The 23,923-nt window shown below is 41.2% G+C and overlaps 1 protein-coding gene across 1 annotated transcript in view; it reads right to left on the bottom strand.

Moving 5' to 3' along the window:
* The window catches only part of ZSWIM6 (zinc finger SWIM-type containing 6), a 203,128-nt gene extending 179,863 nt beyond the window's left edge, over window positions 1-23,265 (bottom strand). The window contains exon 1 of the mRNA XM_047858433.1: window positions 22,583-23,265. Coding sequence (XP_047714389.1) covers window positions 22,583-23,243 — 661 coding nt within the window. The 5' untranslated portion in view covers window positions 23,244-23,265. The remainder of the gene's footprint in view (window positions 1-22,582) is intronic.
* Window positions 23,266-23,923: the final 658 nt, after the last annotated feature.

Raw genomic sequence — 23,923 nt, 5'->3', positions numbered from 1 at the left:
TTGGAACCATGGTTTAAGAATCACTACAAGATACTCAAATTTATGGTTGGCAAAAAGTTATAATCAAATTATATAACCAAATCACAGCTAAAATGTATACCTAAGCAGAAAGAACTTCTTATGAGACCACAGGGTCCAGAAACCAGCACTAAAAGAAAAATGTGAGCTGCATATGTAATTTTGAGTTTTCTAGTAGCCACACTAAAAAAGGTAAAAACAAACAGATGAAATTAATATATATTATTGAACTCAAATACCCAAAAGATCACCATTTCAACAAATTACTGACAATATATTTCACATGCTTCCTTTAACTGCACTGCCTTCAAAATCTGGTGCCTGCCTTACACACTTCCAGCACACCTCCGTGCATTCCAAATGTAGTCACACGTGTGGCGAGCAGCTACCCCATCAGAGGGCACACATATAAACAAAGTGAAATTCACTTCTCTTCATTGAATAGACTGATGCTTGATACAGTGGTTGTGTCCCAACATACTGATGTTAGCATAGCATGTGAATTTTATTTTTCACAAGTTACCTGTAAATTGCATTTTTAAGAATTTAAAGCTGTAAATGTTTTGTATTGTTGTTTCAAAACTAAGCAAACATTTGCCTCCCGCGAAACAGAAATAGTTTTTAAATACTGTATTTAAAAAAAAAAAAAAAAAAAAAAAACTTCCCAAGAGAATCACACTGTAAACAGGTAAGGTAAGCTACCATCAACTGCTATTTTACTTGTGAGTCCCAAAGCCAGCAGCATCTCAATTCGCCTTTCTCCGGCCCAAGGGAAGACCTAACAGCCACTATGGGCCTGCACTGGTCTCCACGCTAAGGAAATTTTCATCTCCTAGGCTTAACAGGGAGCTAAGTCATAACTACCAACCAAATCCCCAAAATACAGTGTCTGGTCATTTGCTGGCGGAAACTGATGTAACCTGATCACTTTATACCATTAGATAGGAGCACAGTTAACACAATGGGACTAGTAGAATTGTGATAAAATATATTTTTAATATGATTCAAACAGCATTTTAACACTGAATTAAAACTAGAGAGGAAAAATCAGCTTGAGGTACTATGTTTAATTATTCAGGATCTATAGAAAGAGATTAGACAGATAACCTATATGCAAAATTAAAAATTTAAGGAGACTGTAAGTTTTTATTTTCAGTAAGAAACCAGAGTACATCATTTTAATGCTTTTAATTAACACACCTGATGATCAAAATAGAGTTCAACAATGGAATATTTAACAAGTCACTGAGTACACGGCAGCAGACTATAAATTATAAACAAGGTGCTTTGAGAAAATCCGTACATTAGCCTCAACACTTGAAATCCACAATTTGATGCTGGTTTCCTGTAGAATCCAGTGAGGTAGGATTTTGTTAGGAGGGACTAAAACAGTACTTCTAACACTAAACAACCTCTGAGCCTCTCAATAACGGACTGTTCTGTTCCTTCACTTTTCAGAAGTGAGTTTTCTTTTGCACATAAAACTTACCATAAGCATAAGTGTACTTGTGTGTATGTGCAAGAGTAGTGAGATAATTACATACCTTTGGGGCTTAAATACATCTGGTGTCACATCACACCTTAGGCATATAGTTATTTCATTTTGAACCATTCACTGTAGAGAGTAATTACTCATCCCATAACTTGGTCATAAAAAGCAGAGCTTACTCAGTGTTTCAGCAATTATATAGCATAGGTAGGTTTTTATATGGTACTTTTGTAAATCAGATAATGAAAACATATACCTTAATAAGGTAAAGTGCTAAAATTATGACAAGTTATATAGACTTACTAAGCTTTTAACTGGAGACACATCTACATAGTAAGCTGCAGTTGGTGCAGAAAGGCCCAGCTATAGAATAAAAGTTGAAGCCATATGCAGAGTTCACTACTTTGAGGAGAAGGTACAGTGGCTGCAGGAATGAGGTCACAAGAAGACAACTCTAACAACTCAGGTCTTCTAAGGAAGGATAGAGTCCTAACTATTATCTTACATTAGCCAGTCAGGTTGTACACCTTTACACTGCCTACTCCCAAGTGAAAAATAAAGGTCATGGCATCTCAGACTAGTGGATTCAATGGCCTCTATAAATGCCCCTTTATAGAATCTCATGGTACACACAGGAGAGAATAGGGAAAAGGGAAAGACCCTGTACGTTGCCTGGAAGGACACATCTAGCCTTTCTTAGCCTGCAACAGAGGAGAGTTCCCTCCAAACAAAAGAGGAAAAGGAAGTTTTAATGCCTGCTCTAAGAGTGAGACTAGAATTTATTAGTAAGAAAAAACTGTTCACAGCACTTCAGCAAACTGCTAAATCTCTCCATCAGTAGGGCTATTAACACAACCCACCAGCACCCGGAGCTGCCTTCACATAACAGTGCTGGTTGCACCGCAGCAGCCTCACACAGCTTCTGTTATACCTCCTTCTCTTTCAAGTATCTCCCTACATACATTGCACCCAGGTCTCCCACTAAAACCAAGGAACCGAAGAAAGAGAAAACATAACTGTTTCAAGCCAAATTATTAATATCATCAAATGCTGTGAATGAAACTCTCTTTTAAAAAGCTCACAAAGAAAAAAGTCATATGCAACGGAGTTTAGTACCAGCTCCAAGAAGCAATTAGATACTATGGGTCATATACCCATTACTACCATCAAAACCTAAAAAATAAAATGTAGCAGATCCTGGAAATCATGGACCATCGTTAAAAGGTCAGGGAGCCAATTTTGCATGGTGTCACAGACCAAGAAGGTCTCTCAATGGCTTCTTTGGTGCACATACAGGAAGACAAGCTGCCTGTAGCAACACGTGAAAAGAAGATAGTACAGTGAAAAGACCCCACTTGAGAAGTAGGAGGCCTGAGTGTCCTGGTCTGGCACAGACTGGCTGAGGGCTCCTGGACATGTGACTTAGCATCTCATATCTCAGTTTCCACAGTCACGAATGAAGCGAATACCTTCTTCTCTAAGTTGTTATGACAGCTGGAGATCATGCCTGCAGAGCACTAAAACCAGTGCCGAAAAAGTGGTAGATGTTCTGATGCTGCAACTACATAGAGGAGTGAATGAATACAGGTTTCAAATTAGAGCTGACCCCCTCCACCATGCCAAACAAGGTGATGAAAAAAGTTCAAGTTTGTCCAAGATCACTTTAATGGGACAAAAATACCTTTATGCAGTAGATATGCAATTGATAGGTCTTCCATGCATCATTCCAGCCTATTCCTTTTGAGTTGAACTAACATGAAGATTCCAAGATTAACATGACCAAAAAACAGACTGGAAAAAACAGAGGTTCAAGCACAAGCAAGAATGTACAAAATAATAAACAGAAAAAAAAAATGCTGCATGCAAACCTGCTATGTGGCCCACAGTGACCCTGCACATGAGCTCTCTCCAGAGCCAGTGCCCTGCCCGTCAATATGAAACACAACTGCCCGTTCAAGAGAACTGACAAAAAAAGGAAACAAGAAGTGACCCACACGTGGGAAAGAGAATCTATTGCTCTAACCGCATGCCTTACCATCTACTCAAAACCTTTGGCAGTTTGGATTTTCCCAGGTGCTACATGACAAAGTAAATTTCTCAGTCATATGAACCCACATACCAGCACAAGTGACCCTGATAAAGGAGCTTCTCAAACTCTTCTAAGAAAAGTCCCTGTAATAGCAGAGACACATGAAAATGTACCTATGGGGAATCTGGGAGTGGCCCAAAGCAGCCACAAACATACAACTGGACTGTTTTTCAAACTAACACATTCTTTGTGGCATAGGTGTGGGGTGGAAGGTAGATGGAACACTGAGTTAAAGCAGTGCCTCTTCCTGGAGAGTTAGGAAAATATTTTCAAAGTAAAACATTACTTCCTGCATCCATTTATTCAACAAACTTCTGAGAGTGGAGTACATGCAAAGGGTTGTACTAAGAACTATGGATACAAAAGTACGTACACATACATACAGACACACACGTACAATCTAATGGGGGAGACAATAAAAAAAAAATCACACGGGAAATTGTGATTATGGTTACAAAGGAGAGAAACCTTTGCCAGATTTCTCTAAGCCAAGATGACAATTAAGGCACGAATCAGGCAAAAAGAGCATTCCAAGCAGAAAAAAGAACATGGGCAAAGGCAGCTAGCAGGGCAGCTTGGAGGCAATAGAAGGGCAAGGGAGAAAATGTGCAAGAGGCAGATGAGAGTACAGGCCAGATTATGCTAAGCCCTGCACACCCTCAAACGACCTTAAGTCCTCTGCACAAAGGGAGGCCACACACGGAGCAAATGGGCAACATCATTCTGGCTGCAATACAGATTGTAAGAGCTGATGCTTGCCTGTCCAAAGTTTATAAGCTGATCCTAATACTCTTAGAAACACATGAAGTCCACTCTTACACATGTGCATATACACAAAGAAAGCAAGAATATTCTTTGAAATAAAAAATCTCTGTGGAACATATTAGAAGTGCAGAAAGGCCATTAAGTTCACTGAACAGCTAGAAAGACAGTGGGGTAAATAGGTCACATCAGCAGAGCTTTCAAGGGCAAGACTTATGAGATACTTAAAAATAGAATTGAGGAGGGGAAAAAAAACATCCAAAATGTCAGTAAGCTCTTAAATTTTCACTTGAAACTATTTTTCTCAACACTTGATTTGTAAATGTTTAAATCAGGAGAAAAACAGTAATCAACTCTTTTTATTGATTCCAGTTGCCAAAAGAAGGAAAGGTAGATCTCAGTACATAGTCCTATGACCTGAGAAATTCAGAAGCATATCTGAAATGGAATGCTTTGTATCTTCTTCCATTCTCCACCTGCCTATGGTAAATATTCAGGGAAGCATTGAAACTAAACCCCACGTCACTAGGCTAACCCATAAACTGTCCATTCTACTCATGAATATCACTGAATTGATATTAGACATTCCTCTTCCCATTTCCAGAAAAATTATTCTACAGTTCCATGTAAAGACAGAATTCATCAATCAATCGGGTCAAAAACAAAAGAGGCGTATGACATCAAGGCCAAGGCATACTTTGTTGACCAACATATATTCTGTTTAGGTGCACTAGATCAAGCAACATTTGCAATCATAATAAAATATTAATAGAGATTAATCTGCAGATAGCAAAACTTCATGTTTTAATGGTTAATGAAGCAATTTTTGAAACAATGTTTCCCCTATCTGATTACAAAATCAATACATGATTATTGCAGGGTTTTCGGGAAATAAAGAAAACCAGAAGAAAATAATAATGGAGAAAATTAGGTAAATTGGAGAAATTAGGTAAATAATGGAGAAAATTAGGTAAAACGGGAACACTGCATAACAATGTATTTTCCTCCTGTGTAACTATTCAGAATTCAAGTACTTTCATGTATTCATTTCCATGTGGGTCTCTAAACAGCCTCACGATAGAGGTGACAGAGGTATAATTATTCACATTTTATAAGGAGTCAAGGAAGCCCAGAGCCAGTAAGTGATCTGCCTAAGGGTACACAGGTAGTTAAGACAAGAGCCAGCAGAGGACTCTTGTCTCCTGATGGGTTAGGCATCCCCTCTAAGCTCATGGTCATGTGATGAGCAATGACACAGTCACAGAAGTGGTCAACTGCCTGTACCTAAAATGAGAGTACCTGTGAACATCAATCTAAGGTAAGAAAATGTGCAAATAGAACTGTATCATTAATACAAACATGCTAAAATACTATGACATCAAATAAGGATAGGAAAATTAACATATCTCTAAATTGAAAAAAACAGTGGGGGGCAGTGAAGGCGAGACACATCAAACCAAGAGTTCGAAAATCTCTTAATTGTTTCCTTTTGAGATGACTAAAAACCCAGACAGAAATCAAATATTTCCTATCTGAAAGAGACTGAGTGGAGTCATTGATTAAGAAGACCAGGGATAGCAAAAAGGTTTCCTTCGGTCCCAAACAACTCCTCAAACAACTTCCCTCCCTTCCTTTCTCCCTCTCCCTCTACGCACACTGGAATGTGCATGTGCAATCACATAGAGTATAATTTTAAAATGATTTCTTAATTGCTCCATCCTTTGTGAAAAACGAGGTATTTATACAACTACAGTAAGTGTATATTTTATAATTTGAACTGGAACACTTACAAGAGTGAAAGAGGGGACTGTTGATAATTATGCCAGGAAATGAGGCATAAACTAAGATTCAGTGGACTGGACAAATGGAAACACATGGTCACCCAATATCTGGACAACCCATCCCCCTCTCATGAGCCAAGCATTTGGCGTACATGTTCATTAGCAAATTATTATTCAAAAAACTGCTTGGTTATCCCATTTTAGGCAAAACTGAGTCGGAAGCAAATTCTACCTCAAGAGAAAGTCATCAGCATTTTGTAGACCAGTTTATTAATAAACCATTCCTATCAATTAGCCAATGTATTTTCACAATACATCAGATTTTGTGGGATGTTCTGAAGTCACATGTGCTTTGCAAGTTATCTGGAAAAAAAGTAAAAAAAAAAAACAAAACTAATTAAATTTATTTTTGCCAGTTTCTTTAAAAAATGAAATAGCAAATAAAAGGAAAAAGCAATCTCTTAATCCCTCAAAGGCATTTGTAATTGAAAGTTATTTTCTTGGGTAACTCAAAAGTACTGTTCTATACAGGAATGCTCAAATTATTTTCTGTTTAGGACGGGAATCATCAAATAAACTGCTTTTAGAACAGCTTTTTAGCCAATGTTATTAACAAGTTAACAAGCTTAAAGAAAAAGTCCCCTCAAATAAGAAAATTGAAGAAAGAAACCTTACATCTGTGAGGTTATTTCTCTCTGTAGAAATAAGCTGATAATAATAAGCCAAGTCCTAAAAATTAAACTATCTATCTTGTGGTCATATTCCTATTCAAAATGCCTCTTAAGAGATTAAGTTACAGCAATTCAGATTCAGAAAAGCAAAGAGAAATTAGGACTTGGAGGGGTTTTTTTTTGTTTGTTCGTTGTGTTTTGTTTTGGTGCAAAAAGGTGATTTTATTAAAGCATGGGGACAGGACTCATAGGCAAAAAGAGGTGCACTGGGGTCACGTTGGGTAATGGAGTTTGATGGTTCTATTTTTTTTTTTTTTTCACCTAAGAGGCAATCACAAAGACTGGCATAAAATCTAAGCTTATTTCATTCAAGCAACATTTCAATGTCTACTAAGTACACTGCATGAGCACTATTACTAGTTGGCTCTCCTGAATTTAAATTTCCTAGTACCTTTTTTTTTCCATCTAGCAGATACATCTTTCACACCAAAAAGGGACTTTGTATTTAAATACTCTGGGATTCTCGTCCCAAAGAAAAAGACTAAAAATAAACAATGGGCAACTCAAAATGACTCTGTAACTGTGCACGGCAGAATATTTTTACATTTGTTTGTTGGCACTTCATATTTTCAGTCATTCGATAGCCAACTGTTGCTCCCTCTATCAAAGACACAGAAATCTGCAATCCTACAAAGGATTGGATTTTCTGATTTCTCATAAATCATCTCTCATTTCCTCCAATATTTACATTAAGGATGAGTTCCACAGTTGTGTTCTCAAGCTTGGAAAAGGTCATGAATCAGGCCAGTGTCAGGCCCCACAACAACCTCTTGTAGATTTTCAGAAGGTCAACCTACTCTCAGTGGAAGAAAACCAGATTATTTAAATGTTCCCCATTTACTATATCTTTTTAAAAAACAGCAAGACAGTTCTAGATTGCTTAAGTAAGGCTTAAGAGTCAAGACACAATAGAATTTTCTAGATTTGTTAAATAAGCCTTCTTGAAAGAGAATCAAAGCTCTATTCTAAATGATTAAAAAGGCAAAACTAAAAAGAGAAAACTAGTTGACCCACAATTGTTAAGGATCAAAGAGGGAAACAGCAACTCAAGGAAGTAAATTTCTTTAAACTAGCCTTTTAAAGATGCAATACAAAATACATCCATAAAACTATCATAATACAGACTACCAATATACACTGAACTTTCATAGATTACCTCCTGAATTGTTAGTATTTTTAACAGGAAGAACTAGGGGAGAGGGAAAGTTAAGTAAAAAATAAGTTTTTATATGACAACATAAATGTACAACCCAAAGAAATATAAATTCTTGAAATAAATACTGTATATTTGAACATGGCTACTTGAAATTGTTGTGCTTTTCTGACTTTAAGCCACCACAACTTGGCTCACCACTACCACCATTCCTTCCTAAGACCCCAACACACAAACACATACACACACACACACACACACACACACACTGTTTAAAAAAATACAAACCATACCTTTATATGTCAAAAAACAAATTTCACAGAGGAGCACAAGAACTCAGAAGTCTCAGGATTTACCAAAAAACAAAAAACAAGCTAAACTATGAGCTACTAAGACAAATTCAGGCTTAATATATACACTGAATTTTTAATAAACTCATAATCACTGGCTCTTGTATCACCAATTTTTTTCTAACACATCTAAACTTATAAACTAGGAAAAAAAACTTGAAAAATCATAAATGAAACAAATTAGTATTAAAACAAATTTTTTTTAAATCTACCCATTTTAAAATAGAAGTATTTTGCCATAAACCGTTATAATAAGAGTTTTTTAAACTTTTTCCCACTGCAATCATCCTTATTGGAAACAAAAATGCAATACTATTCAGTACTTTGGAATTTCCTATTTATGAAACAGCCTAGACAAAATGCTTTTTTAGTAAGTTGTTAATAGAGATTCATGAAAACTGCAAAGAAACTGCCCCAGCAAAGTTCCAATAAGGAACGTCATTTGAGCACTTTGCTCCTAAGGAGTCTAAACAGCACTAGTCAAACTACCTTCTGGGCTTTGGTTTTAATCAAGCTTGTTAGCTGACCTGGTGCGGACATCATTTACATGACTCACCTCAATAAAATATAAATTACATTAAGGATTCATAACTTAGTCACTTACATACTATCATCCAGTAAATTACAATGTTCTACGCATCATATTACTGTATATAGAAAGATATCGATCTAGATTATCTATTATCTACACACACACACACACACGCACACGCACATACCCCTACAGAGACATACATAATGTTTATGGATCAATAGTCTTTTTCTAAGACACCTTTGAAATACCTACTATAACCACTAACTGCAGAAAGAAACCAAATGGTACAACTACTACACTGCATTAGAACTCAATGTACTTGTGGGATGCCTGGGTGGCTCAGTTGGTCTATAGCTTCGGCTCAGGTCATGATCTCACAGTTTTGAGTTTGAGCCCCACGTCAGGCTCTGTGCTGACAGCTCAGAGCCTGGAGCCCACTTCAGATTCTGTGTCTCCCTCTCTCTCTCTCTGCTCCTCCCCCGCTCGTGCCCCCCCCCCTCTCTGTCAAAAATAAACAAACATTAAAAAAATTTTTTTTAAGAATTCAATGTACTTGATAATCTATCCCCAAGACATTCTGATTATATTTCCTAATGAAATTTTTGTTTTCACCAAGTAAAAAAGTAAATTATTCTTACATCAGCAACAGCAAGCTGCCCAATTTGCTCTTATCCACAAAGTAAGAACTTGAAGATGTAAAAATGTAAGTAAACTCTAAAACATCTGCCTTCTCTAAGCTATTAGATCACAAATTCACCTTTCACTAAATCCCTCACCTAAACTTCCTTATTTCACAAAAATGAATTCAGCAGAATTCATCCAATAACTGCCTTAAAGATAAAGTGAAGGAAAAAAAAATCAATCAGACTCTATTTCTAGTTATTTTGGCCAAAAATTCTGTGCTACTTTCAGAAGGACATCAGATCAATGCACTAAATGTTATCCTGCCATTCAAAAGACCTAAGTATATTACAGCACTACTACTCTTTGAATAAGGTTGAATAACCATCATCTCTGGTTCTACTCATATTCACTGTAGACCATGGTAAATGGAAAATCATACCTAGCATAACCTCAAGCTCTTCTACATACCACTGTGGAAAGAATATAAACAGTTCTTACCAAAGTCCCTTCCAAAGATAAAGATTCACACTCCAACATTTTTTTTACTTTTTTCCAAAACGCATTCAAGAACAAATACAACTTACTTTTCATTTTGAGTGCAATAATCAGGTAAGTACTGAAATCCATATGTGCATCCAAAATTTAAAACTCAGTTTGCAAAGAAAATCCACATGATACTGGCTAAATCTATACAAAGACACTGATATTCCAGAAACCTAGCTGCTCCCCATGAAAATAAATAGTAAGTTTTTTATTTGTGAAACATATTTCTACAGTATTAACCAAACCTAAACACACACAACCGAATTAGCAAAGAGAACACTGACAGCTATAGAAAAAAACAGTACATATGTTTTTTAAAAATGCCTGATGACACCTATAATTATATAAACCAATTTGGACTCTACAACTTCAACAGCAATGGCAATTTTAAAAGATGCCCCACGCCTGGGTGGCTCAGTCGGTTAAGTGTCGGACTTCTCAGGTCATGATCTCACGGTCCGTGAGTTCGAGCCCCGCGTCGGGCTCTGTGCTGACCGCTCAGAGCCTGGAGCCTGTTTCAGATTCTGTGTCTCCCTCTCTCTCTGATCCTCCCCTGTTCATGCTCTGTCTCTCTCTGTCTCAAAAATAAATAAATGTTAAAAAAAAAAAAAATTAAAAAAAAAAAAGATGCCCCAGGGACACCTGGGTGCCTCAGTCGGTTAAGCGGCCGACTTCAGCTCAGGTCATGATCTCGCAGTCCATGAGTTCGAGCCCCCCGTCGGGCTCTGTGCTGACAGCTCAGAGCCTGGAGCCTGTTTCAGATTGCGTCTCCCTCTCTCTCTGACTCTTCCCCGTTCATGCTCCGTCTCTGTCTCAAAAATAAATAAATGTTTTAAAAAAAATTATTTTAAAAAAGATGCGCAAGACATATTAAATAGGTCGGGCAAATTTCACACTTCTTGGCGCCACCACAAAACCAAAATTACTGAGCAGGATATAACAATGACCCGATAGTGCAATTCTTAAATCTTCCTCCTGTCTAAAATAGTTATAGTAGTATGATGACCACTGTCAAAACTCAATCTTTTCTAAAAATAAACATATATGTCCCATTTCAAAAAAGTAGAGATAAGTAGAGTATCATCGTGGAGAATATATCTGAAATTTCAGTTTGATAACTGAAAAGTTAGGTTTTTGACATTTGCCAGCAGTCCCACAACGTGCTGGCCCTGTGCCATCATGGCCCGGTGCCAGCCTGATGCAGGGCCAGGCTAAAAATAGCAGCCAAGCAGCAGCTGGAACACATAGGTCCTTGTGACCTCAGCTTTATTTCCCTAAATCAAGGGAGGTTTAAGGGGAGGAGACAACTAAAAGCAGAGAAGGAAGGGAACAGAATAAGCTCTCAGCTGGTATTTTCTACCTCTCCCAGATTTCTTGCCTTTTTTCCTACCACTCCCTCCTACTCCTCACTCCCACCACTCCATCTCCCACACTCGAGAAAGGAGGAAAGACAAGAAGGAAGTGTGGGAAGGGGAGAAAGGGAGGAAGACAGTGAAGCGCTGAAGAAGGTTCAGAGGCTCCGCCACCTCCTACTCTCAGGTTTCTCTCACTTGATTCTACCATCATCACAAACCAGCCACTGGTCATTTATTTCAGTCCTCAGGTTTGCCATGGTCTAGAGAAAGTAGAAGAAAAAAAACACATAGGTGACTGGCAGGGAAGGGGCGGCCTAAAAGACAGTGTGAAGAGTACAAAATCAGAAGTGTCAAGAAGTGCTAAGAAAACAAAGTCCTAAAGAAATAATGCAAATGTATAAAAAAAGATGCTCCTTCACATACACTAATAAGATTACAAATTTCTGGTATTTGAATTTTAGGGGCTTATATTATGACAAATATTTATGAAAACCATGACCATCTTGTCTGTGGAAACTGGTTAATATCAAGCTGTAGCAAGAGCAAAGGTTGAGTATAACTTCGGCAGGCCGTCACCAAGAAAGATTAACACAACACAAGAGGCTCCAGGCCCTGCCCATTACACTGAAATTATAAAACATCAATATTTCATTTATAAAAATGCTGGTCACTGTTAGCAAATATTTAACAGGTACAATGTGGCACATATAGCATTCTAAATTGTACCAATCTAATTAAGAGAATTTAAATCTTGCTTCTGTGGACTCACTCTACATGCTACCTTCTTATGCTTATTTACAGTATAATATCTTCCATCATTAGAGATCTGACACCAATTAACAATAAAAAATGCATTAAGTAAACAAGGAGACTGGTAAATAAGGCAGGACCAGGCAGTGAGTCACCTGAATTTAAGCATATTAATTCGCTAAATGAGCTTCCAATTTATCTGATCAGTTTATTCAGTTAGTACCAGTTTAAATGTACTGACAGGTCCTACTGCATCCTTCAAATTAACATCTTTCCAATGAACTCTCTGCCTCTCAAAGAATATGAAATCTTTTTACCAGCCACAAGAAATAATGATTTTTAATCAAAACATTTAAAAGGGGCCTTAAAATGAGATAAATACAGAATTTCTAAATTTTACCTTGAAAGATTACCTTTGCCTCATATATACCACATTTAGATCTAACCTACAAGTTAATTCCTCTTTCAAAAGTTAAAAATGGGGGTGCCTGGGTGGCTCAGTCGGTTCAGCCACCAACTCTTGATTTCAGCTCAGGTCATGATCTCACAGTTTGTGGGACTGATCCCCACATTGGCCACAGAGCCTGCTTGGGGTTCTCTCTCCCTCTCTCTCTCTGTCTCCCCCCACCCCACCCCCCAGGGTCCCCCACTCATGTTGCACGCATGTTCTCTCTCCCTCTCTCAAAATAAATAAACTTTTAAAAAAAGTTAAAAAATGCCCAATGGAAGATGATCAAAATCACCCCACACAACCATCTTCCAAAGCTGAAATTCATTCATAAGAGAAATTTGTGAAATGTAGTTTTTCAAGTCAAATTCTAAAATACATGTTAAGGGGCGCCTGGGTGGCGCAGTCGGTTAAGCGTCCGACTTCAACCAGGTCACGATCTTGCAGTCCGTGAGTTCGAGCCCCGCGTCAGGCTCTGGGCTGATGGATCAGAGCCTGGAGCCTGTTTCCAATTCTATGTCTCGCTCTCTCTCTGCCCCTCCCCCGTTCATGCTCTGTCTCTCTCTGTCCCAAAAATAAAATAAAAACGTTGAAAAAAAAAATTTTTAAATACATGTTAAAATTCATAGCTGTGGGCACCTGGGTGGCTCAGATGATGAGGCGTCCGACTTCGGCTCAGGTCCCACTCTCATGGTTCCATTCATTTATGAGTCAGAGACCCGCATTGGGCTCACTGCTGTCAGCACAGCACAAATCCCACTTCGAATCCTCTGTCCTCCTCTCTCTCTCTCTTTGCCCCTCCACCAATGATGCTCCCTCTCTCAAAAATAAATATTTTTTTTCAAAAATCATAGAGTTATGGGAACCTGGGTGACTCAGTCGGTTGAGCATCCAGCTCTTGATTTTTGGCTGTCATAATTTCATGATTCATGCATTCAAACTCCACATCGGGCTCTGCACTAATGGTACAATGCCTGTTCCAGATTCTCTCTCTCCCACCCTCAATCTGCCCCTCCCCCACTCGCGCTCACTTTCTCTGTCTCAAAATAAAATAAACCTTAAAAAAAAAAATCACAGTTGTGATAATTTAAAATTCTGGCCACCATGAAAATCACTCCATTAAGTAGAAAAGACTATAATAAATCTAAAGATGAGCCCTCTAGAATAGTTAATGATGATGCATCATAGGCATTAAAATTTTTTTAATTTTTTTTTTAATGTTTACTTATTTTTGAGAGAGAGACAGAATGTGAGTGGGGAGGGGCAGAAAGGGAGGGAGACACAGAATCCGAAGCAGGCTCATCTCTGAGCTGTCAGCACAGAGCTGGAGACAGGGCTCGAACCCACCAACCATGAGATCATGACCTGAGCCTAAGTCAGACCAACTAACTGGCCCAACTAACTGAGCCACCCAGGCGCCCCTCGTGGGCAGTATTACTTAGAGGGTAAGAGTACCACCCAGAGAGGCTGTGTCTGGCTCGATAATGTACCAGTCTGTGTAAATGGGCAAAGTCACTTTCATTTTTTTCCAATACTTCAGTTTCCTCATCTGTAAAATGAGAATGATAAAAGTACCTACCTCATAGGACTGTTAAGAAATATAAAGTGCTTGGAGCAGTATCTGGCACAAGGTTAAGGGTATGAAAGTGTTAACTACGATTATTAGTTAGTAAATGTTGTTGCAGTAATATTAAAAAGCTCACCGTAAATCATGCTTCCTTCGATAAAGAAAAGCCACCCAAACAAGAGGTCTTTAGGAATTAGAGATGTTACTAAAGTTCTGAGACCACATCAATTACATGAAAGATCCCATACATCTAGGGACTGTTTATATACTATTTACTGGCATGAGGGTAGGGGATTCTGACAAAAACACTGGAAAAGCCTACAAAAATAAGTCAAATGTAGACACTGGTTAAGTTTTCATAACTGTACTAAATTCAGAGCAGCCAAATTTCTTACTGGGTATTAACTTCTCTTGTTCTGCACAAGCATTTTAAACATTTAGTAAATTCTTTATTACATAGGTGTACAGGTATAGGAGTGCATTCATGTATATTCACACAACTGTAATGTAGTTTCATAGTTAACAGTCTAACTTCTTCAGAACTTTGGTCTCATCTTACAACCTCTACAATTTCCAAATGTCTACAAATATTTTCACACTAGCATGTATTCAGCAAGCTACAATCATTGCTTAACTGAAGCCATTAGATTTCCACCAGAAACTGAAATGCTATCTAGAAATACTTTTAGAACATTCAGTAAAATGGTAGCCAAATAATCTCTCCAACAGTCCAATGATTTTACATTCAAGAATATGCCTGGCATGGGGCATGTGGGGTGGCTCAGTCGGTTAAGCGTCTGACTCTGGATTTTGGCGCAGGTCATGATTTCAGGGTTTGTAAATTCAAGCCCTGCATCTGCCTCTGCACTGATAGCCTGCTTGGGATTCTCTCTCTCCTTCTCCAACTCTCTCTCTGCCCCTCCCTCGCTCACACTCACCCATGCTCTCTCTCTCTCCCTCTCTCTCAAAAATACTTTTGAAAGAGAGAGTAGTTCAAGCGAGGGAGGGCAGAGAGAGAGAGGGACAAAGGATCCAAAGCATGGGGATCAAACCCATGAACTGTGAGATCATGACCTGAGCTGAAGTCAGCAGATCAATCGACTGAGCCACCCAGGTGCCTCAAATAAATAAACTCAAAAAAAAAAAAAAAAAAAAAAAAAAAAGACTTGTTCTGGAGCCTGGAGCCTGGAGCCTGGAGCCTGGAACCTGGCTGGCTTAGTCAGTGGAGCATGCAACTCTTGATGACAGGGTTGTGGATTCAAGCCCCACAGTGGGTGTGGAGATAACTTAAAAAGAAGAAAAAAAAAATCTTTAAAAAAATAAAAAGAATATGCAGAGTTCTGGGGGTTTGTGGAATTTACCAAACATCTCCAGCAAATTAACAGGTGGACTGAAGGGAGGAAAAACAGAAATTCAACATTTAACTTTGCAATTTATTACCCCTCTCTGGACAAACTACTCAACATGTCTGCGCCTCAGCTCTACAAGTAGATAATAACTATCATACAAAAGCATTTTGTAAAAACAAAATGCTTCTCATCTGTTAGCATATTTTAAGAAGAAACAGCACAACGTATCTACACACAGGGTCACTGAAATATGCTTCGGGTAATGATACCCAAGTGACACTGAGTTCATCTCCTTTTATGTGCACTTGTGAACATCAAATTAGTTACAAATACGTAAGTAAATACATGTAAATATATACAATACATATTAACTGACCCGAATCTAATTATCACTGAGGAATCCCACAAATATAAATCACTTAGCATACCCTTACCAAAGTCCACTTACTATTTGCTGAAAGTCAATCTTTAAATTTCAAATGAAAACAGATTTTGCACTGCTTTCTCTCTAAAGCTTACTTTAACTACCTTTTCTAGATGAGAACTAAAAACCATGTTTAAAGCATATTCTTAGCAGAACACATGGCACTGAAAGCAAAAACTGCAAAGATGGGGGTTTTTTTCCTAAGCTTATTTATTTATTTTTGAGAGAGACAGAGACACAGAGCACAGGTGGGGAAGGGGCAGAGAAAGAAGGAGACACAGAATCTGAAGCAGACTCCAGGCTTTGAGCTATCAGCGGGGAGCCCCAATGCCGGGCTTGAACTTACCAAACTCACCAAACTTACAAATGCCAGATCATGACCTGAGCTTAAGTCAGATGCCCAACCAACTGAGCCACCCAGGTGCCCCTGCAAAGATATGTTTTTTAAACAAATCTAACTAACATACTTTATTTGTGAGACTGGCTAGGACTAAGAAACTAGAGTCTCCTTTCATGAGACAAGACTATGTAGTATTTTTCTCCAAATTACCATTTGAGACTGATTTTTCAAAAGGAGATGGAGAGTCTTCCTATCCACTTAATGGAAACTGTTTATGTTTTCTAATTTACTGTAATCCCCAAACATTTACACATGTCAAAAAATTAATAAAACAAGAAAATTTTTTTTGTTGTGAGAAAGCACTGGTCTTGAGATTATACAATAATTTGAAAGATAACTAAAAATGGTTTTGTGAGTCCCACATAGTTTAAAAATGGTTTTGTGAGTCCCACATAGTTTATTGTCACCTAAAAAATAGTTGCCTATAATCTGCTTTGTTTCTAAGATGTTTATAGTTAACTATGATCTTCTTTCTTTTCTAGGATATTTGTCCCCTTAAATATAACAGTTGAAGGTCAACAACAGTTCAAGTTTAATGACCACCCCTATAAAAACTGCTAACACCACAGGAGTTTTGTTTAATTTTATGTGTATGTAACAAAGCTTCTTAAAGGTACCAAATTCATTTTGAAGTATTAAAGCAAAACGGTTTTCTAACACAAAAACAGAGCATGTAAGCATGTGGAATTACTACAGACCCAAGTGTGTAACTTTTAAAAGGGGCAGCTTTCTTAAAAGACAACATTGGTATTCTTCCATTGCCATCCTTTTCACTGAACATACTGCCCACTGAAATCAAACATTAACTAAACCCTTAATATGAGTGTGACCAGAAAAGATGTGCTGGCCTGCTTCTTTCCAAATGAAACATTTAGAGTTAGAATTGATGGCAATTGATTACCCATTGTGAAAAGAAAAGAGGCCCAGGATAAACATCTTAAAAATCGGCCAGAACATACTTAAGACAATAATGACTTGAGTTGGTCAATTAATTGCAATAATTCTTCTATTAAAGGACATGTTCCACAGTCATCCTGATGTTTCTAAAAGGAAAGGCATCAAAGTCTTTACAGAAAGGATGAAATTCAATGCACAGTTGAAATAAAATAATGGGGATGGCCTTTTCCTCCTCACCCCAAGGGTGTACTCAGAATACAGCTAACTGTATGGCAAGAAATTAAAGCCTGAAGCAATAGTAAAAATGTTTGCTTAATTCAGATCTGCAATTCACCTTCCATCTTATTGAAATCTTTTGGCTGCAAGTATTGTTGTTTCCTGAACACTTTAGATTTCCTCACTGGACCAATACTAGCCAACAGAGATGGAAATTCCAAGATTTCCCCACATATAATTGAAAAAATTGAAATTTTAACCTTCCTCAGAACAATGCTGAGCACATACTAAGTACTCAGATACTTTCAAAAATCAATTGTAAGCAAATCAAACATTTTAACTGGCACAGAATAAAAGAAGACATATGCAACTAGTTTCAAACTTTCTTTTGTGTACTTTTTCATTAATCAAAAGGAAGAAAACATAGGATCTAATTTTTAAATGTTCTATATTATCACTTCCCTCTTGAAAATGCTTTCAATGAAATATACTATCAACAGTAAACAAAATATCCTATTCTGCAAGTGTACCCAGAATCATACTTTCATATAACAATCTCTGGTCTATAAACAAAACCAAAACACTCAAAGAAATGCCCACACATTAGCCTTAAATAAAGTGACTAAAAATTTTATGGAACCTAATTCTAAACCAGATTCCCTTTTACTGCCTTGCCACTCCCTAAAACAAGAAATTTTAAGTTATGAATCTAAAAAGTCCATAAAAAAATGTTTACCAAAGTGTTAACAGAATTCCGGGCAATATTCTTTTCTCCCAAAAGTAACCAGCAAAACAAAACAAAACAGAACAAACAAAAAAAAAGCAACTCCTTTTAAAATTTATCTTCTTCCTGCCCATACTAAAGGCAAGATCCCAGTTTTGTTTAAATACTTGCTTTAAACTGATTAGTCACAAATTAAGCAAACTTGTTTGTTTCAATACAAAATCGAATGTATATCAATTTTCCGAAAGAGGACACACGCACACCGCAAAACAAACAAAAAATTGAAAAACACAAGATAATTTTTCTAAGACTTTTTAATTACAAAAATGAGCGCTTCTGATCTTAGAAAAATCCAACCATAAGACAATCAAAAAATGAAAAGTAACCCCCCCAAAAGTACACCCATCCACTTGACTGCCCTTTTCCAAAGATAACCACTATTCATTGGTTGCTTGTGTAGCCTTCTAGAAATTTTTATGCATCTGTAAGTCTATCTTTTTTGTTTTAAACAGAAATTACAGCCTACTGTATGAAGAGCTGACTTGTTTTTAAATAAAATATTCTGGTCACCTTTTCTTATCAGTATATATATTTATCTCTCTGTTTTTCACGGTTGCGTAGAATTCCATAGAGTACTTCTTAACCAGTTCCCTTCAGATGGAAATTTCCACAGACTCCAGCTTTTCAGTATTACAGATACTGCAATGAGCATTGCTCAACGTACAGAACATCTTTGTGCACGAATATCAATGAACGTAGAAAATAAATTCCTAGAAATGACATAAAAAGACAGAGCCAAGGAACCAGGGAGGCAGCATCTTCTCCCACCTCCTCAGCCAATTCTGTGTACTATCTACCCATCTTTTTTGTCTTCACCGATGTGGCAGAAGAACGTGGCCTGTCACCTTTACTAACAACAAGAGTGAAGACAAATTGATCATTTACATTTCTTTGTGAAATGTGTTGCCCGTGTTTTAACTAAATTATTCATCCCTCCCTTTTATTTTTTAAACTAATTTTTCAGAGTTCTCTTTAGCCTCCAACATGCTGCAAATATTTGCCCCAGTTAGCTGCTTAACTTCATTTATCACGTTTTCAGTCTTCCAGAAATTTTTAGGTTTTTTCATCCAATTAAATTTGTCTGTCTTTTAATTCAAGTTATTTGTCCTTAAAATTTGAGTTCCAGGTCATAATAAGAAAGCTCTCTTTCCCAGGCAAAACTTTGGGGAAATTTTTTTACATGCCTTCTAAATTATTACTTCAGTGATGTCGATAATATTTACATACAAGCACCTTCAGCAATGACTCTCTCTTGATATAATATCAATCAATAAAAAATTAGCAAACTACACTTTCTCCAAAACTTCCAATAATTAACTGACGGACAGTTCTGCACCAATTAAATACCATTTACAACTACTACATCAAAGACTTAATTTTTTTCCCTTTAAATTTCTTCTTAAAATAGGAGTTTAAAAATAACTAATAAACATGTTTAGTTTCTGGGAAGTCCCAATTCATTGACCCTCAATACTTAAAAAATCTTCAACAGTGTCAAACAACTAGATTTTCCCTGCTGCATCTATAATTTAGTCATCTCTACAAAAGTCAGTGAATACTTCCTGTACAAACAAAAACTTGTAATTTTGAAATACCAGAATATTGCTTATGGTTCTATCATGGTATATGGTGTTATTTTCCACGTCACGTTCTGAAGCAAAAATGACTTCTACCTCAAATCGAAAAATTACAAAATAAGCCTCTTGTGTTAGTATACCAATTCAAACCACCACTTAAAGCTAAATTAGATGGTTAATCTAGCCATTCTCTCTGTTCTTCATCAAGGAAAAGAAATCCTGGTCCTGAGTTTTCTATCTCACAGAACCAGCTGCCAGGCATTTAACAGCCTTCCATCTCATAAGCTGACTGGCACAACAAGTAATACAACTTGGAAGTTAAGGAAACTGGCACAACTCAGAGGGGAAAAAAGAATATTTTCCACAATTTGTACAGCACTTGTTTAGCACGTATGTAAGTGTTTCCGAAAGGGTGGTCAACTCTTCAAGCTATGCAAACAGCATCATACGATTTCATATCAACTACTGCCAACTCCATTCAGTGGCCTCCTTCCCCTTTGGGGACTATTCAAAAAGTTACTATTTTCTTTTACAACTCACCCAGGCCTCTTCACTGATGAAAGCAGGCAAAGCCCACGCTGTGTGTCTGTCTCCTAGAGAAGATTGCATCTTTTATTTATCGCCCCTTGGCTTTATTTTCACAGTGAATTCCTGGCTTAAATGCAATCAGCCAAGAAACCCTCCCTATGTGCTCTCCTGTCATTCCTCATTGCTTGCAAGCAGAGTCAAGCACAGAAGGGGGAAAAAAAAAACAACACTCAACATTGCCAGCCAAGCCATAAAAATTCCCAAACTCTAGTTTGGTTATACTGAGAAACCGTGGATGTGCTTCAATCCGTTTCAACCCAGCAGGAAACGGGGGGGGGAGGGGGGTGTAAAAAAAAAAAAAAAAAAGGAGGTATAACTTTAAAGAATGCTAATTAGATTTTTTTTTTTTTTTAAAGGATGGATAGCCTCAAAAGTTAAACCTCCTCTAGACATAAGGAGAAGATACCGAACCTAGAAAAGACAACACTGGGGGCTGCCTTTGGAAATAAATGACCATGCAGAAAATCACGTTTGCAGACTGCATTAGAATTCAAATTAATTAAAGAGAATTAAAATAAATCTTAATTCTCTTTTGCGGCCCCTATCCAGACCCCCACCCGACTCCCAAAGAGAAGGATAAAAGAACGGACTATGGAAAGAAAGATTAAAAATCAGAGACAGCGATGCTTCCAACCCTCTCCCCATTCATTAGGTACCATGTTCACCACCACAATACTATTTAAAGTAGACAGCAATGCGGGGGGGGGGGGGGCAAAATATGCCGTTTGCAATCAGGAGAAAAATATGGGGGGGGGAGTTTCATTATAGCATTGTTCTTTTCACTCCATCCCAAACATCCCCATTCTACGGCTGAAAAAGATATCTGGCCAGAAAAAAACATTGGGGGTAGGGAGTGAAGACAGGGAAAGCTTTTAAACTCGGTATTTGAGAAAACTCTCATGGTCTGTCAGAGAAAAGGAGGGCTGTGCAGCTTTAAATCACAAGTCCTGCTCGCCTTTGTCAAATATCTTCTACTTTACAAGCTCTGAAAAGAAATAAAGAGACTCTTTTGTTTGGGTCTCCCTTTTCGGAGGATGACAGAGAACTGAAAGGGGCACAAATAAACCTGAAAACGAGAACAAAGTGCGGGGTCGCGCCCGGCTGCCAGGCGGCCGCGCCTGGAGGGACGCTGCGCGGCCGCGGAGCCCCTCTGCCTCGCGCTCCTGCCGCCGCCGGCTGCGAGCGCAAAGCCCGTAACTGCTCACCGCGGCTCGCCCCGCGCACGGCCACCGGCCACCCAGCGCCAACCAAACTCCGGCGGCAGAGGCCCCCGGGCACCGCCGGGCCCGACAGGAAAGGGAAGCGCAAGCCGTTCCTTCCCCGGCTCGCGCCCATGGACTCGGGGACGCCCTCGGGGGAAGAGGTCTCTGAGGAGAGGGAGTCCAGCCCGCCGCCCCCCTCCCTCCTGCGCACCAACTAGGCAGGGCAGGCGCGGGGGGAAAAGACACATTTAAATCCCCGGGCCGCCGGCGGAGCTCGCCCGGGCCAAACCAGACGCCGCAACGACCCCGGAGTGCCACGGCCGCCAGCCCGTCGGAGCCCCGAAAGGAGCGGCAGCCGAGAGGCATTAAAATGTAGTCCCCACCCCTCCAATAGAGGGGGCGGGGAGGGGGAGAGAGGAGAAAGAAAAAGGAGCGAACGGCAGACAAGGAGAGAGAGCAGGGTGAGCGCGGAGGGCGGCCCGGCCGCCGGCTCGGCCCCGGCCGGCATTGTCTGTGCGGCCCGCGCCCCCTCCCCCGCCCCGCACGGCCCCGCCACACACACCCTTCGCCGGAGCCCGGCCGTCCGCCTCCGCCTTTGTCCACAACCACCCCCCAAAAAAGGGCGAGCAGCCCTCCGGGACGTGCTCCCCGGGAGAAGGGCGGGGAACGGAGCGGGCCGGGGGCACCCGACACCCACCCCGCCAACCCCGCCGCGGGGCGAGTCCTGCTGATTCATTTCCCACTCGCGCTGGCCCGTCCGGGGAAACGGGGGCGGGGAGGGGCGAGAAGGAAATGGGCGCTCCGCTCGAGAGGACGGTCCGGGCCGGTGAGGGCATCGGGAGGGGGTGCGGACGCGCGCCCAATTGAGGGGCTGCCGGAGGAGAGGGGGCGGGCGCCCCCCGAGGGACTGACGGACGGACAGACGGCTCCGCGGCTGCCCCGTGACTCACCGACTTGCAGGACGTTGTCGACGCAGCCGCTCTCCAGCAGCGCGATGCCCCGGCGGAAGGGCAGCCGTGTCTCGTCGCCGCCGTCCGCCGCCCCGGCGGCCCCCACCGACGGGGCCCCGGCCCCAGCGGCGGCGGCGGCGGCGGCGGCGGCAGCGGCGGCGGCGGCCGAGGTGGCGGCCGGCGAGGACGAGGAGCCGCCGCCGCCTGCGCCGCCCGCGCCGCCGCCCGCGCTGCCGGGACCGCCGCTGTCGTCGCCGGGGCCGCCCGCGGCGCCGCCGCCGGTGTTGAAGGACGAGTACATGCAGATCTCCCGCTCGCTGCGGGGAAAGGACCAGTAAACGATGCGGCGCTGCACCGGCTCCGGGATGCGCTCGAAGCGCTCCTCCACGCGCTGGAACGGCCACTTCTCCGCCACCTTGCGCGCCGCGATGTCCAGGAGCGACTCGGGGCTCTGGGTCTTACCCGGCGGCAGCAGCCCCAGCGCCGCGCCGCCCCCGCACGCCGCCACAGCCGCACTGCCCGCCCGCTGGCCGGGCCGACAGGCAGAGCTGTAGCCGCCACCCGCTCCTCCACCGCCACTGCTGCCCCCGCCGCCACCGCCGCCGCCCGGCCGGCAGCAGAGCCGTTTCGCGGGAGGAGGCTGCTGTCCGCGCTCCGCCATGACCGCGCCGCTTCTAACCCGACAGCGGAAGTGCTGGGACCCTATAAACGGCACAAGGAAGCGCGACACGCACACGCCGCGGCGACGCCACGCTGCCATCTAGGGCCCGCCGCTCCTTGTACGGGCACGAGAGGCGGGGCCTGCTCCGTGACGTCGGGGTTGAGGCGGGGAACGGATAGGGGGACCTAGGGCCAGGGGCGGGGCCTATGCAAATCGCTGAGCTGAAACATAAATAGAGCACTCCGCGGACACGGGGGTAGCGGGGGCGGCGAGGTTGGGTGCCCGGTGGGTTGTGAGAATGTCAGGCTGCTGTGACGCGGGGGGCGGGGCTCAGGCGGGGTTCCCGCGGGAGGGGACGGGCAGCCGAGCCTGGCCTAAGGTGGGTGGGTCTCTGTGCCCCCTGCCAACTCAACTTCCCCCTCCAATTCCCTGCCGCCCTTTGATGTCCGGCAAGTGAAGACGCGCCTGGTGGGTCTAAAAGCGGAGGGAAGGGGAGTTGGCGGCGGGGGGGACTTGGGGAGAAGAGCCCGGGGAAGGGTCCGGGCTAAATGAGGGGCGGGGCCCGCGAGCCAATGCCCCACCCCCCCACCCCCGTCAGAGCCTGGCCGCCCGGGGAAAAGCCTCTGGGCGGAGGAGGCGCTTTCAAAACAAAGAAATGCGGCGTGGAACCTGAGGGACGG

Source organism: Prionailurus viverrinus, chromosome A1 (genome assembly GCF_022837055.1).
Source record: "Prionailurus viverrinus isolate Anna chromosome A1, UM_Priviv_1.0, whole genome shotgun sequence".
NCBI lineage: Eukaryota > Metazoa > Chordata > Mammalia > Carnivora > Felidae > Prionailurus > Prionailurus viverrinus.
Note: the sequence above shows the minus strand (reverse complement) of the source record. Positions and strands in the feature narration are given on the sequence as shown.